We start from the raw sequence: 17,039 nt of genomic DNA on the forward strand, positions 1-17,039 counted from the left end.
GAGTGTGATGTCTGACTAATGTCTGCATGTGTAACACCACAGGCCCTCACAGCAGACTTCTTGACCTCAGCATAACAGGAACAACAGCGTTATTAATAACGTTAATTATGGCTGTGGTCTATTTCGGTGACCCAGTAAGCAATGAGCAGTCAGCCTACATGCACAATAGCAGGGTCCTGGAACGAGAACGCCTAAGTGCAATTCAGCTATTACAGCGTTATCAGTTCGTTTGTGTTTTGCCATTTTCCCTCTGTGACATAGCTGCTGCTAAAAAGGATCTTTTAAATGGTTCATTTTGTGTTGAAGTTATGGGGTTATGGGGTCATTTTTGGAAAGCGGTGTACAAACTCTCACTTAACCTCAACGTTTCCACAGAGAGTAAACATGAACAGGTGTCAGACCTCCTGAGCCGCTCTGGGATACTTGGAGTCCTTGAAATGCCTGGGATGACTCTTGAACTCTGTCTGCTGTTTCTCCTCCAGGACTGGCTGAGTAAGTTTGGTTACCTCCCGCCCCCCGACCCAGTGACTGGTCAGCTTCAGACCAAGGAGGCCCTCACCAAGGCCATCAAAGCCATGCAGAAGTTCGGAGGGCTGAAGGAGACCGGAGTCTTTGGTATGCAGCTGCATGTGATTGTGCTCAGAGGGGAAAGTTACATGAGAGAGTTGGTACTTTGGATGGATGGAGGCACTGAGTGTGTGTTTACTTCACTGAAGTGAGAGTGAGAGCTGTATTCTAAAGTAAAGTGCACCTGGGGCAGAAATATAAGTTACGCTCTACAATATAACGCAATCCGACCAACAAAAACAGAACCCATTTCTTTGGAAACTGCCTTAGAGTTAAAAACATCCAGACACAATTAGAAAGCTAATATTTATTTCAGCTCCTTCGTGTTGGGTTGCATTAAAATGCACAGACAACTTCAGTCACATTGTGTAAACGTAAATCATACTTTCTGTCACACAGACACACTGTGTAACGACAGCACTGCACAAAAAGTGATCGATAGCAGTGGTATATGTAAAGGAGAACAGTATATTGATTAGAACACCCTAAACTGGTCTCTCTCTCACATATTGTACATATTGTCGACCTCACTCACGCTCACACCCCGCGATTCTTCTCTCTAAACAATGTCATTCTTTATTTTGCACACCACAACTCCATTTCTGCTTGCCGAGGAGAGAAAGCATGGCGCTGTGTGCGAATGGGTTTTAAGAGAGTGGAGTGGTGGGTGTGTGTGAGCAAGTATAATTTATGGCCCAAACAGCAGCGTGTTAGGGGGTGTGATTGTGCATGTAACAGGGTATCGAACACAACATACATGATTTATGGCCTAAACGCTCACTCATTATCTCCTGTGCATGCACATATATATGCATAAGAGCATGTACAGTGTGTGCTAGAGCCACTGAATTAGTCATTAGCAAGCAGATGTTGAACCATAATGGTTTATACATTCTTACATACAGTGTGTTTATGTTAAACATAATCCGTATTCATGTGTTGAGTAACTTTGTTTTCCAGTCGTCATAAAACCAAAGTCATAAAGTTATGTTTACAGCCTTACATTAATATTTGTTTTAATGTCTATATCACAATTACCTCCCCTCTCCTCTTTAGACCAAGCCACACTGGGTTTAATGAAAACACCCAGATGTTCTCTGCCAGATGTTTCCGAGGCAGAGGTAACAATGGGCCGCAGGAAACGAGGCGTGAACCCTCAGAACAAGTGGAATAAAAGGCATCTCTCCTGGAGGTATGGACACATGACATGTACAATATACTCAACAAACTCTGTAATATCGAGAAATCATCTTCATCATCATCCAGCATTCACATCTGAATTAACACTGAAAGGTGCTTCAAGAGATGAGAACATGAGTCAGTGGTTTTGTCCTGAAAACAATGGTATGCTTTTGACAGCAGGAGGCATATTTCTGTTGCTGGGCTACCACATAATAAGCTATTATTCACTTTATTGTACGGGCTCAACAGTCAACAGCAGCTACAAACACAACAAATCTGGAAATTGATTCATCGAAAGCAGTCATCATTACGTCAAAGCAACTTGCCCGTTCCTTCAGATTTGCTTTCTATGCCATGCTAATACAAAACTGTTCAGACCCACTGGAAAGACAGACAGAGAAATGTGGCCAGTTCATCCCACTGAGCACTAAAATGACTGTTTTATAGATATGAATACTACGATGTTTGCAGTGTTTGTGTTTCAGTTCAGTCTGTCAGATGAGACCAGGATGTCTAAGTCTAACATAGTTCAGGTTAGTTCAACTTAGTACATCACATCATTAGTGCAATGCGGGGAAGTGGAAGTCAGAGAGCATCACGTTTCTCCGTATGTGCATCCTCTTTTATATTAGATTAGGTAACTCTTCCTCAAGGCAAACATCCAGTGTTTCTGCATCTAGCTTGACTCACAGGAAGATCATTTTGTAAAAGGGCATGGTGGTGAGAGACCTCAAGCAAACAGCAAGCACATCATCTGAGGATGATGACGGGTGACAAGGATGCTATAAAAAGTCCTGTTTTTGGTATAAAACTGTTGAATGATTCAGAATACTTTCCGGCAGACGCTGTATAAACAGCCCAGCGTGGACTGGTTCCAGGTCTGTGCAGTTCTACTGGGGGACCAAAGTCGTTTGTATGATTCCTAAAGAGAAAAGGCTTCGTCATTCTGCAGTTTGGTGAAATAATATGTTCATGTTAAGTGCAGCTGGACCATCTGTCGGGGATACAGCTTAGCATTGGACAGCAGTGGCAGTGAAACATATGGTCGGCCTGCACTGACTCACACACGCTATCAGGAGCGATTCAACAAGAAGATGATCTAAGCTGGTGTGTCAGCCAGTGTTTGGAATATGTGTGTAGCCAAGTGGCAGAAGACCCACACATTAACGCTAAGCATGTTCAAACATGTAGAAAAAGACATGAGTAGTGCATATACACACGTGTACAGTAGGAATATACCCACACCGCCCTCTCCCACGAGGCTGTGTCTCTCTCTCTCCCTGCTGGTGAGAGGTGTTCGTAAAGGGTCAGTGCTCTCAGTCAGTCGGCCATCAGACACAAGTCATAACAGTCATACCATAACTTTTCATAAAATCTCCCCACTGCTCTCTGTGCCTATTCATGTGTGGTGACCTCTCCCAGATCTCAGCCAACAGCTGCTGGAGAGAGGAGTCAGACTTTAACTAACTTGTTTAGGGGCATGAATGACCAATAATCTTACTGCCAATTTAAGCGATGAAGCACAGTCACTGCTTGTATTTACCTTCCTGCACGTGCAGACACCTTAAGTTTTAAGGCCCAACCTTAAACAAACTGGTTTATTGTCTTTAGCCATGTTAGGAGCTCGGCTCCACCGTGGCAGTGAGGTTCAGACTGAAATATCCCAACCAAGTATGAGAGGAACTGCCATGAAATTTTGTACAGACATTCATGGTCCCCATGGAGGTCAACTTATTATACAGTGAAATAACTCCACACCTAACAGATGGCCCTGTCTTCTCATGTAGTCTCACCACAGTATTCACATTTAGAGGGTTTTTTTTGTGTGCTCATGTCCCCCTGAAGATGAATTCCTTCCTTTCACTGTCCATCAAGCACCGTCATCAGAAAACAAAATTATAAGTGTTTTCTTGTTAGCATTTAGCTCAAAGCACTGCCACAAATGTCTACATGCACTGTGACAATTTATCAGTTATATATAGTTTACTTCAACAACTCTTTTACAGTTTCTAGCTCAGACTTTATTCCATAATTCTCAGTATTGAATGTTGATTGCTCAGCCAATGTTACAGGTGTAATTTTTACAATTGCAAAGGTTATACTTTGCATGAAAAAGCTAAATATTATGATTCCACCTTTGCAGAGTTAAAAGCTGCAGAATTAGGCATCCTAATGAGACACACACACCAAACTGTATAATAGGATTGGACCGTAGTAATGTCTACTTTATTTATTTTTTATCTTCGTTGATTCACTGTGAATTATAATGTTGAGCTGTTTTTCACGAGTGCAAGTGGTTAAATTGCTTTGTTTAGAGGAGCAGGCTGGCAGGTCAACAAGGCATCTCACTTTAACTGGGTGCTGCTTTGCCACAAGCTGCAGTGTGTAGCTGACAGCAGGAACACAGTGAAAAAGACAGGTAGGGTGTGAAAATCTGGGCTATGCTTTCAGAATATATGATGCCAAGATCCTGTTTAGCAAAAAATAAGTTTGGTTTGAAAGTGTATACACAGCTGCTTTTTATGGATAAGGGTTTTTTTTGTTTGTTTTACCAAGATGAATGACCAACTAGTTTCTTACTTCCAGACACATGCATTAAAGAAAGAGCATCACGTATATTTAGAATCCTCAGTCAAGTATTGGTTACACAAGTATTTAGTCTATGTACCTGAGGAAAGTCTGTATGTCGAGCCAAAGTTATGGAAAGTCGGCACACAGGCCAGATGGGCCGGAGCAACCTGAAGAGGAATGAGGAGCCTAATAGATCTAAGGTAGGAAAGAAGAAAAGCAGAATGAAGCGAGGTGCAGAGGGAAAGCAGGACACGAGGGCACTGGAGGATTGAAGAAACAGGTCGATAAGCAGGAAAGATGGGAAGGCTGTGGGAGCACGGGGGAGTGAGGGGGCTGCAGTAGTTACTGTTAATGCAGAGCAGAAAGTAAAGTAGAGCTCGGAGTGAGAGAGGATGGTGAGGATGGTGAGGATGGTGAGGATGGTGAGGATGGTGAGGATGGTGGGTCGGCAGGATGAAGGGGAGTTATATAATGTAGAGTGGAGCTCCCCTCTAAGAGAAACAAAGACTTAAAAAACATTTCTCTGACTGCTTTCTTACTAATCCAGAGAAACATGAGACTGTTTGGGTCACAGATTATCATTCTTTACAGTCAGTCTTTGCTTTCGCCAGATTCAGCATGAAAAGCACGGTTTAAGTACGAATGTTTTATTAGACATGTCAGCTGCTTGGCTCTACAGATGGCATGTAGGTCTGACAGTCCGTCACGTCCGATTTAAATAACTCAACAGCTATCACATGAAGCCATGAAATTCCCTGCAGGTGTTCAGGGTCCCCAGAGGATGAGCCCTTGTTGATCTCATGACTGTACTTTGTGTTTACTGCCAAACAGCAAATGTTGCTATGTTGGATGTTAACACGTTAAACTGTAAAACAGTGCAAACAATTAGCATTTAGTTTACATGGTTGTGCCGGTGTGCAGCCTCACAGAGCCGCTGGAATGGCTGCTGTAGTCTTGTGAAAAGTTAAATTGGCAATTCAGTTTTTATTTCTCAATATCTGTGACACGCTGCTGTACTGTGGTTGACTGGGATTGTGCTCATGTCTAGAAACTATGGTGGGATTAAGGTTAGGCAACTAAAACACTTAGTTATGGTTTGGGAAAGATTCAACGACAACAAAGACATTGCATTTATTAAGTCACCCTTGTTGCCACATCCTAATTTCCCGCCTCGCTTCATTGAGGGTAAATTGCTTCCTCCTTTGGCACTGAAAATTGGCATTGGATGCAAAATTGTGAGTTGCAGAATCATCCGGTATAAACATATTTCCAACAAGTGAGCTGGTTCGTCCACCCAGGATCGACTGGGGAGAGTAAGCTCTGGGCTTCAGCTCTGGGCTTTGACTTTCCTGCTCCACACTGGAGTTCAGGAGGATCACTTGTCACCGGGGGGCAAGATGGTTATGACTTATTGATAACAAATTGCCTGGTCACTTTGTCCCTGTGGCATTTCCTTGTTGGAAATAATCCCCCACCTCCACCCACTGGAGGCTCTCAGTCTGAGATACGGGATTTTTTTATTTCTTTTTTTGGGTCAGAATATGTTTGCATGGGACCTGGAAAGCCCACTGGCAGCGTTCCAGCATCACGCTGCACCGAAACTGTTCTACAGAGTCAACATGTGCTTCAGGCGACCAGCATGCAACACTGCTGTGAAGACCTGCTGTTTTATGACCGGAGTGTTTTGCTGTTTCTCATCCCTCGCCCCCTCTGTCTCTCTCTCTCCCTCTCTCCATCCTACTGTTGCCAACCTACTACTGCCAATCACACGCCTTCTGCTCGGCCCCACTCGGCTCTGTGAAATACGGCGCCCTGTCTTTTCAGTCCGGTGAAGCCACCTTTCTGCACACAGCTCTCAGCCAAGTTTTACTGGAAAGTGAGATATGAAGATATATATATATACATAAATAGTTTTCCAGAGTGGAGCTCTCGCCAAGAAACAGATGGTACATTTATTGTGCTTTTATCATGAACACTTGTGGATTCTTTTTTTCTAAATTTCAGATTCAGTCACATTTTCAGAAGTTTCCATATGGTGTGATTCATCAATAAAGCAGCCTCGTAAAGTAAAGTATTCTATACAGAGCTGCTGCTTCTGGATTTTTTCATGGTGTGATTTAGTGAAAGCATCTTTTCTTCAGGTATTTTATTGAATGTGGAAAATATATTGCTCCTTGCTTGCTTCTTCAGAGACTTGCTAGCTTACTGCTCTATAACACAGATGTTTACCATGAGATTCTTGTGTCGAACTCGCTCACTCCACTGCACTCCTACACCGACTTGCACACCTTTTGCCCTCTATTGTCTCCTGTACCTTTATTCAGCTCCAAGGTCTCAGTATTGTGTTGAAACCACACAGAGAACATTCATATCCATCTGCAGTAGATAAAGTACAGGCACTGAATTGTGTTAGTTTTAAGTCACTCAATGGGAAAACACCTACTTAGATACTGTCTTTAACCATGAAATGATTTATATGTTTTCTAAAGCTGTATCCCACTATATAAAAAAACAACAATCTGTTGTATTTGGGCTGTTTTTTCCCTTCAGACTTTAACAAACCAGGATTGTATAATAGAGTCTGTAATGGCAAAACTAATTTCCCTCCTCATTAGATATTTAATGAGGAGGGAAATGTATAAAATGTATAACATAATTTGGCTTGCAAGCATGGTTTCATAGACACTTTGAGTAAAAGGCCACTCTACACCTTTTAGATACTGTGAGATGTGAACATTTCTTTGAGCACACAGTCGCTCTGCCACTGTGAGAAAGATCCCAGCTCCTCACAGCCATTCTATTTACATGATAACCAGAAGGATTATTACTTTACCTTGTAATGATTTAGTTATACTTATTCATTTCCTGTCATCACAGCCATCATCTTGGTGCCACTCTGTACCAGTGCCTATTCAACGGATGCTTTGTGTGTGTCGCTTCAGCATCACGATTTTTTTGTGGGAGGAATCTGAGATGGTTGTGTTATTAATTTTCCGAAACAATGCATTACACATCGCCAATGTTTGCCTCTCTCTTACAGATTTCAAGGTAAAAAAAAAGACCTGCTGTCTCCAAAACCTGCATTTATATCCATTTAATAGCTTTCCTTTCCTTACAACTTGTTGAATTGAATATTTCCTTTTTAGGAACTGAGAGAGACTAACACCTTCACAGATCCAATTTCTTAGCGACAAACACACCCCGCTCTAAAAGAAGCCAAGTAATTTGGTACTTTCAAATTAAAAGCAAGTTATTATCCACACTCTGATTCCCACTCTGGGCATGGTATCTGCAAAAACGCTGATTTCAATACCCGTCAAAAAGTTTTGCATCGCAAAAGTCTTTTTTAATGTGAGATTAAACTACTTTGTGTTGAAATTACAGACCTCATTAGACTCGTCCTCTTTTGTATATTCCTTTGATTGTCCAGTAAAAAGGGTAAATGCACTCACAGAGCTAGTTTCACTCACAAACGTCCTCCTAAAATTCAATAACTAAAACATGTAATTGTTTCCTCTGTAAAACAAATGACAAGATAAAACAACATTTCATTGGCTTGCATGTTCCATCTCTTGTTTACTCTCTCCCGTTCCTCCCTCCTTCCCATCAGCCTGTAACAATACCTCTTTCTCTTTCGAGTCTTTCTTCCGCCTGCTATTTCCTCCTCTTCCATCCTCTGTTTGTCAGCTAAGCACCATAGCGAAAGATTCACAGTCTGCTCAGGACTGCCGGCTCAGTAGTGTCAGGGTGTTCTTTGATGTAAGCAGTTCTTTATGGAGGTATTATATTTGATTGATGTGGAAACGTCTGACAGTACACTCTGTTCTCAGATATTTATTTGTGAGTCAATGATGCACTCTCAGGAGCTCTGTTGCTGCTAAACAGCCCTCAGCCATTGAGCCACTGATGACTCCTGCTTCATGCTGCAGCCAAAAACTCTTAGATCTGCACTTTTTTCTCCAAACTCTGCTGGCTTATGTGCTCATCCCTTTTGAGGAAAATAAACATGATCGCTCTGCCGTTGGCTTGATCAGCCACATGTTTGTTCTTTTAGAGCTGAGCTGAGAAAAACGTGCAAAGATATGACCTGTGACTGCATCGATGCCAACAAAAACTTCCCCACACCTTTTGGCTGTTATCACAGTTCTGTTCTGTGAATCCCACAAATAATATAAAAACATAATATTTTGATGTAGTTCAGTCCAACTGACGTGAAATGGATCAGAAGTTTGTAGTCTTTGAACTAGTCACTCCCCACATGGTAACAGTGAGCTCAGTACGGCAGGGATGGGGGACTGATCATGCTAACTCCCCCATGGGGAGAAAAAACTACATTTTGACCAGGTGCAGCGACTTCCTGGAGTCCTGTCATCACAGTGAGGTTGCCTGGCAACTAGGGGAGAGGCCAGGAAATCAGAAAGCAAAGACGAGTATTTCCCAACATGTCAAACTCCTTTAAATTCCTTTAAATAGCCTGCAGAGCCATGATGATCAAACTCAGGCCGGGGTCGATTGCCTGAAGTAGCTCACAGATTTTGCGTTGTTAGAGTGATTGAAATAAATTTAATTTGGAATAAATATCAACATTTTGCCAATTGTGTATTTATAGTACTTCATTTTTACAGCTGCAAAACCTTTTAACAGGAGTTTCGACTTGGATCACACCGTATATGACCATTAACAATGACTCATTACCTACAAAACTATTACCAAATATAAGATTTTTATTTCGATATTGGTGATTTGGGGAAATATATGTTTTATTCTGCAATGTTTTAGGCTGTTCATATCATTTTGTCTTTATAGGTTTATGTAAAAAAAAAAAAAAAAAAACACAACGCACTGGGAACACTAGAAGCTTAGAAAAACTACACTGTTGTGGACCTGAATGATTGACGACGAGCTGTTTAACAAACATGAGATCTGACTACAGTTGGACGCTCGATTAACACATGATCAATAAGGTTGTTAAAATCAAGGTGTAAGATTGACAAACTGACAAGATCCCTGCCACGCTCTGTAAGGTTAGCCAAATCTAAAGGAGGCGCCGCAGGGAAATGGCACCTGGTTCATTTTTTATGCATCTATAGTCTCCTTATGTAAACACCGGCAGCTCCCTGGGAGCCCGCGCTGCATCTGAGATGCACAGCAGGAACGTTCTGACCTTGGCAGACTCACCTACAATTGCATACACACTCACAAGCTGACGCACATGTTTGGATGCACATACGTACTTACACATGGACGAAACTGTGCAGCCTGCCTCTACATTTTTCTCCCTCATCAACATTCTCCCACACACACACACACACACACACACACACACACACACACACACACACACACACACACACACACAGACGTACACAATCACCCACCCCCGTCTGTCTGAATTAGGGCTAATAAGCAGGTGAATTGTCTGTGGAGGTTGAGCCATTAGCAGTGACCTTGGCTAACTGTGGATTGCGGTGACAGTCAGATGCTCTGCAGTGTGAATTAATCAACTGTGTAGGCGCATTTTTGTCAACAAATAAACACAACAACAAAAATCATTCTTACTGTACGCTGAAAGTCTCCCCACAGAACGGGTGACCTGGTGAGATTTTGAAGTGCCTATAGCATAAATTTGCATCCTAATGAGATAAAACTAATTTTGAAACCACTATATGCTCATTGCTTCAAGCTAACGTTGCTAATACGGCCCACATGTTTCGCGACAACATATTGACACAGACATATTGGCTAATTAATACATTAATCACCTGCACTAATGAACTCATTCGCATCACTGGGTGTGTTAAAGACATTGTGGTAACAGCAGAAATGCAGGCAGCCACAGTGCTCGCTGCTGTGAGGAGCAGGAGAAAGTAGCAGCTCGTGTAGGCTGAAACTGTGGATGTGAGGAAGCTACCAAGATGATCTTGAAAGTATTTCAGCAGGAAAAAAGTGACGTGAGAGATGACAGTTTTCTTTTTGAAATAAAGGGCTGATTATATCCATTACTGCTTATACATTTATGTGGTCCCATGAAAGAACATTCACAGTCTAAGGATGATCGTATACACGGATCCAGTTATTCCAGGACCCATCATCTCTGAGGTAGAGATGGTTTTAACAAGTGTTGGGTTGCTCTTGAGCTATCTGTTCAAAAGAAGAAATCTTTTGGATGAACACAAAATGATTAAAAACAGGATTTCTGAAGACCGTCTCAGGTCCTTTCACGGGGAGGGAACGGTCCATGTTCACTGATTCATTCACCTAACATACTACTGAGTGACCATGAGGCCTTACTGACAAACTGGGGAAAGTTAAAACCATTAACATTCAGTAAGAAAACTTTTGAAATGTCAAGAATTATAAACAGAGTTTTGTGTGTTTATAAAAGTGATACCACCAACAGCACTGCTGTTTCGAAGCCACAAGTTTGACATTGTGGCTGTCGGCATCTTGGTTTTGACATTCTTGCCTTCAGATTGGTTAGGATTTAACATGACCTGCCACTGGTTGGTTAATTACAGGTAATCCTGCCTTAAAACATACCTCCCGTATACATGGGACCATAATTTGCAAAATGGTGTATTGAAGAAATTTTGAAACTAGCGATTAAGACCCTAAACTCATTGTTGAAGTCTTTACCTGGGTGATAAATCAAGGGAGAAGTAGGCTCTTTTTCCCATAGACTTCTACACAGAGTCGCCCCCTGCTGGCCAGTAGAAATACTGCAGGTCAATGGCACTTGTGCATTGGCGTGAAGCTGTGAGCATTTCTTTAAACAGTCCATGAGAATAAACTGTTCGGCCATGTTTCACTTCAGTGAGGGTGACTGTGCAGTCGGAGCTCCGGTCGAGCATTCTACAATTCAGAGAGAGTATTTTGTACAAATCTTTTTAATGGACTGACTCGAGTCATACGGGGCATCGAACAGACCTGCTTTTCACATCACTAGTTTGTTCATTAGAGGAAAACAAGAAAGTTTGTAAAAAAGCATAAAAAACACTTATAGATACTTATAGAAATCACTAGATACTTGTGTTATACAGCCAAATATTATGGCCTGACGAGGTAACTGTCTGAATTACCAATCGGTGACGAGTGGATAACTAGTAAGATGTGCTAAATAAGAACTAAACTAAAGCTGAAGTAAAATGAGACGGACCATGCTTACTTGTATGTGCGCCATAAGCAGTGATTTAAGATGTCTCTCTGGTGTGAGCTCCTCTGGCAGGTGTTCAGAAGTTTGACTTTGACAGTAAAGGTCCGGTCAGCCTGAGCTACAAGCTCCGTCATAAGAGCAGCTGCTGCTGAGGCTCATGTGGGGATGAAAGGTCTGAAATGTAGCTGGTGGCAAAAGTTGTCTCTCAGAAGTTATCCTTGGGTGTTGAAAAAACATGAGCAGGATAAACGCCGTAAGATGGATGAACCAACCTGTGAAGAGCTCTAAACCACAGCTCACAGCTTTGTTGGATGGGCTTCCCGTAATTATTTATCTTGTGAGGAGAGCTTGAAGGGTCACATGAAGCTTTGTCTCTTTTTTCCATTAATTTTAAGTGAGGGTCAATTGCAGATAACTGCTGACCAGGAACATAAACTAAATGTCTCGGTAGAAGGTGGTTGACAAAGCTGGTTGAAGTCAGGTTGGCAGCTGTTAGCTGTGATATGTTAGAACAGAATTTCCCCAACGACATTTAAGTCTGTAAAGCTACAGAGACGCAGGGGCCTCATAGTTTTATCACCGGTTGATACCTGTGGTGTTATGGGCATAACGATGAGCAGCAGAGGAGTAATTCAACTCCAAGGAAGATAAAAGTTATAAAACACCCACCTTGATGCAACCAAAAGTCCAGACATCTTTGAGTTTCTGCCATGGCAGGTGATGAGCTGCTATTTGTCCTACAAGCTTGGTTCTGAACTGTGTTTTCATAGTGTTGAATGTATGAATAAGAATATGTATAAGCCTTTAGCTAAATTAAATTCACATGTACATCATATTTTAATGTGTTGATGTTCTTTATGTTAATTAATGTGTATTGTCCCTGATAAATGAATGTATAAATTAAAAAAGTGAATTGAATTTGTAGCCCCTCAAATAGCAAGGCAGAGAGCGAAATGACTGTCAAAGTCATTTTTATTTTAAGTAAAAGGATTTCCTTTAAAAGCATACTTCAGAAGCTGAAGGACTAAAGCTGACCGACTTCCAGTCTGCTCAATTGTGTCTCATTTACCGCTTTTCTGGCTCTAACACACTGTATTAGAAGTTTTCTTTCCAAACACAAGAGTGAAAGGAGGAATTTATTCTTGTTAAAAGCTGCATCAGTAAGTAATCAACTACATCAAAGCTGCACTAGAAATCAGACAGAAAAAGTCACTCTCTTTTAATACTGTACTGCAAACGGCAGAATAACTAAAAGACGTCGCTGTAAATCATGAAAGAGGACACAAGTCTTACTATAAATAGCAGTTTAAAGATTGGATGTGAGGATTTAGAATGGATTTATTCATTTATTACCTTGTATTTTTCTAGTAAACATTGAATAATGTCCATAAAAGAGCGTTAGGATACGGAGATTATTCTATATTTGGTAGGTACAGAGGACTTTTTTGTGAAATACATGTAAAATAATCAATTCAAAACAGTAAATATGCTGAAAAATGCTAAAGGCCTTTTCAAGGTGGTGAAATCTGGCACCTAAAAGCAACTTCCTTCTTTCCTTCTTTCCTCTCTTCTGTAACCTACTGTTTGTTCACTCTCCTCCCTCAGAGTGAGGACGTTCCCCAAGGATTCGGCCTTGCTGGGCAGGGACACTGTCCGGGCCCTGATGTACTACGCCTTGAAGGTCTGGAGCGACATCGCACCCCTTAACTTCCACGAGGTGGCCGGCAGCGATGCAGACATTCAGATCGACTTCACTAAGGCCGACCATAATGATGGATATCCCTTCGATGGGCCAGGGGGCACCGTGGCACACGCGTTTTTCCCTGGAGAGAGGTTCACAGCTGGGGATACACACTTTGACGACGACGAGGCCTGGACCTTCAGATCTCCAGGTGAGGAACTCTGCTTTTAAGTGTCGTACACGTGCAGTGAATCTGCATGTCTTATATTAATTAGTGAAAGACGGAGGATGGAGTGATATTCTGGGAAACATCTCTTCAAAACAGCCTCCCCAGTCGTTTATAATGAGGAGACCGAAACAGTCGGTGTCTAGAGAACTTAAAGAAATGAAAAATAACTAAATTAAAGAACTAAAAGACATTATTTTGAACTCTCGTGCTCGCCAACACTTCTATATCCAAAACCACTGACTGTGTTTTAGAGCTGAGCTGTGTTCTCACCCTTCATACACGTTCCACGTTCTATAATTGATATTTGATATGTCACAACAATGAAAATAACATAGATTGGCTTCACTCAGAGCAGTGACTAAAGCAGTGATGATTGTTATCACAAGCTTATTAGGAGGCGTAAAAGGCATCCTTTCATTTCCTCTAACTGCCATAAACAAACAATCTACTCTAATTCACCACTGATACCCAGGAATGCTTATTATAGCAATTAACAAAAGAAATTGAAGTTTACTCATATTGATTGTTAAATCATGCCATATGGCTTTCACAAGACCCGAGCGTTCCAAACAAGGAATAGAGAAACAAGGACTTTTACCTGACACCAAAATGTTTCCTTTGATTTATGGCAATAGCGGGCTGAGAGGAACATGTCTCTACCAGACCTCGAAGCTACACCATAATCTGTGATGTCAACCAGCAGCTGCCTCAATGACAATCGATAAAAGAGTGATTTGAACACAATGACACAGTGATGAGTTTTCCAGGGCTGTGGACACACTGTTTTGTGCAGAAATATCAGTCGGTCTTTGCAGTGAGGAGCAGTGGTTCGTGGAGAGTTCATCTACTCAAGTATTGTACTCAAGTACTTGTAGGGCCTACTCAACTTGGGTATTTGTACTCCAACCCTAGTGTATGTCAAGAGCATCTTGTAAAATACGAAGCTTGTACTTTTACCAGCTGTATACTCACACGTTGCAGGACTTCAACTCATAATGGAGTAATTCTACACTGTCGTCCTGCTGCTTGACACTCCTTATTTCTTATTCGTTGATGAGAAGATTGATCTGTCTGTTAAATATGAAGCTACCACCAGCTAACGTAGCTTAGCACAGAGGCTGGAAGTGGTGGAACAGCTCTCCTCGGCTCTGTCCAACAGGTAGCAAACAGGCTGTTCTGGCTCGCAGGCTCACTGCGCTCTCCTCCTCACTAGAGATGGGATGATGCTGACTGTACCAGCAGCCTACGATGCAGCCAGGACGTTCGCTCGTTTCCGTTATTTGTTTTTGCCGTGTTCAAGCTGTGGGCCTTGTGTTACAGCAGCCCAATCTGCTCCAATTAGACCTCCCAGCAGGGTAGCAGCAGTAGCAGCACACGATGGCATGGCAATTAAATGAATAATGATTAAATTACTCAACAATGGTGGCAGTCTGTTAAAAGGCATGCAGTCAAAAACACAGAGTGAGAGATGGTGGCTGTGAATCATCTAACCTTGTGAGATGTTCCCCCTTTCAAGGTTATTATTTCTTTTACTCTCCGCAGTGAGGGGTGAAATGTGCATTAAAGGACAACACAGCAGACTCTTCCATTTGTAAATCAGGCATCTTCCTCTTCGGCTGCACTCTGTAAAGGCACTGAAGCGCTCTCTTTCTTATGGCCAATCAATGCCAGTAAAAACAGCCGTGGACTCTACACAGCTGCCTTTTGTGACTCTCTTTTAAAACAGAATTTAGTTGATGTGACTTTAGATACAGATTGTGTACGAGATATATTATTTGCACACTATTAAAATAAGATATTGCCCTTGCACTCTTTCTCATACTCTTACTTTGAGACTGTCCGCTCAAATGCCTTCAGCAATTTGGGACTTACCTCTAGGCCAAAGTCTTTGCTAATTATAGAATTTCAAATCTTCTCCTTCTTTCTAATGCACTGGAAAGAATAATAGCCAACCAATTAACTGTGTGACTCCAATGCAATGTGGTATTCAAATGTTTCAGCCCAACATTTAGGTCATTTTAAAGCATTAGAACTTTTTACTTTTAATTTTGATCTACCCACTGCAGGCAGCGCCGTGTTAGTAGACACTGATGGAAAGAAAGCAGGATTTAAAATGTTCAAAAATGTCAGCTTTGAAAACATTTCAAGAGGAAGAAAATGCATTCGACACTTCTGTCACACCTCAAGGATTAAATCATTTAAATCGTTTTGGTAAGAAACACCAAATGTTAGTAATGTTAGCTTTTGTTTGTCTACTAGAAAACACCACAGGGCACCTTTAATACAAAAAATAGGTTTTATAGCAGCTTTAAAAACAAGTTACAGTTGTAATTTCACATTGAGTTAGTTTTGGCTACTGTTTTTATACTCGGGCCACGAATAACAATCAGTTTATCCAAACAGTCCTATAAACAGTGTTGTTTCACCATGACTGTTAATTTTTGTGTTTGTCTGGAAAAGCAACAGGTTGCATCCTCTTTTCTTCCTCACAGTCACCGGTGTGGAGCCAGATGCACTTACATGTTGGTTGTTGGTCATTGTGGCAAACTGAAAATGTATTAATTAAATTTGGGGAATTGATGTGACACATCATCTCCTGCTTTGTATAGCAGCCATCCGGTCTGTTGAGTAGCTTAAAGGATCACTTTTCTAGAGCTGCCAACTTGCCTAATTTAATGCACTAAATATTCACTAACGGAGCTGTAACGGAGCAGACTTCCTTTCCTTTCAATTAATTTTTAAAATGACTTTAGCTCTTTATATCTACTTTGCCTTGGGCAGACCAAAATCACAGAGTGGGCAAGTGTCTCTAAACACATACAGATTAGCTGAAGTTACATTTAATGACTGTCTGACCAAGACGCTGGCAGTGGGGATGTTATCGGCCGATTGTCTGTATCCCGGCGGGTCAGTAACATGAAACTGCAGAACAGGATGCACAAGATGTGATTTGAGGTCATTTGGAAACAGTCACCACTACATTGTTTGTTTGGTTTGGTCAGAATTCTCTGATTTCCATATTTAATGCATCATAACTCCATGACTTGAGTGAGAGTTCAAGAGTCTGACTTGTGTTTTAGTCTCACTTCTTGGAGGCTGGATGAAATTCGGTAAACTCTGATAAATATAAAGTGCAGAGGTCTAATTTTCCATTTCTGCAGACACCTTTTTCATATACTGTATTTCAAAGGATTCTATTCCTCCTCAGGAGTATCGTGACCAGCTTCACCATTTGAGTTTTAGCAAATAAGGGCTGGGATCTAAGCTGAAGCGGAAGCACAGAATGAAATGAAGCCATCATTGTAATTCCAGCAGTCTAGTACACAGTGTATGGGCAGCGGCATCGTACTAAGGGTAAAAATGCAGGAATGAAATATGTGGGTCAGCTATGGTTGCAGCTATTGGCAGAATGGATTTTTTTTGGGGAGCTCATGAAATAGTTTCAGTCTTGCAAAAAAGATCAACCAATACATAAATTGTTCTGCTTGAGCAACTCTTCTATAAAAAATTAAGCCTCTTATTGTTCATCTTTGTTATTTGCACCATGCTCCAACTCTTAGAATCGATGTTTGTCTTCGATTTAATGAATTCTAAAATATTGCCTGACACTGCCATCTCTCATCTCACTTCACTTCAAAATGGGGAGGGCGCAGCTC

At 41.5% G+C, this 17,039-nt stretch overlaps 1 protein-coding gene across 1 annotated transcript in view; it reads left to right on the forward strand.

Annotated features, from left to right (window-relative positions):
• The window catches only part of LOC139218997 (matrix metalloproteinase-17-like), a 72,193-nt gene that overhangs the window by 41,178 nt on the left and 13,976 nt on the right, over positions 1–17,039 (forward strand). The window contains exons 2-4 of the mRNA XM_070850761.1: positions 483–615; positions 1,624–1,759; positions 13,079–13,365. Coding sequence (XP_070706862.1) covers positions 483–615; positions 1,624–1,759; positions 13,079–13,365 — 556 coding nt within the window. The remainder of the gene's footprint in view (positions 1–482; positions 616–1,623; positions 1,760–13,078; positions 13,366–17,039) is intronic.

Source organism: Pempheris klunzingeri, chromosome 19 (genome assembly GCF_042242105.1).
Source record: "Pempheris klunzingeri isolate RE-2024b chromosome 19, fPemKlu1.hap1, whole genome shotgun sequence".
NCBI classification, from domain to species: domain Eukaryota; kingdom Metazoa; phylum Chordata; class Actinopteri; order Acropomatiformes; family Pempheridae; genus Pempheris; species Pempheris klunzingeri.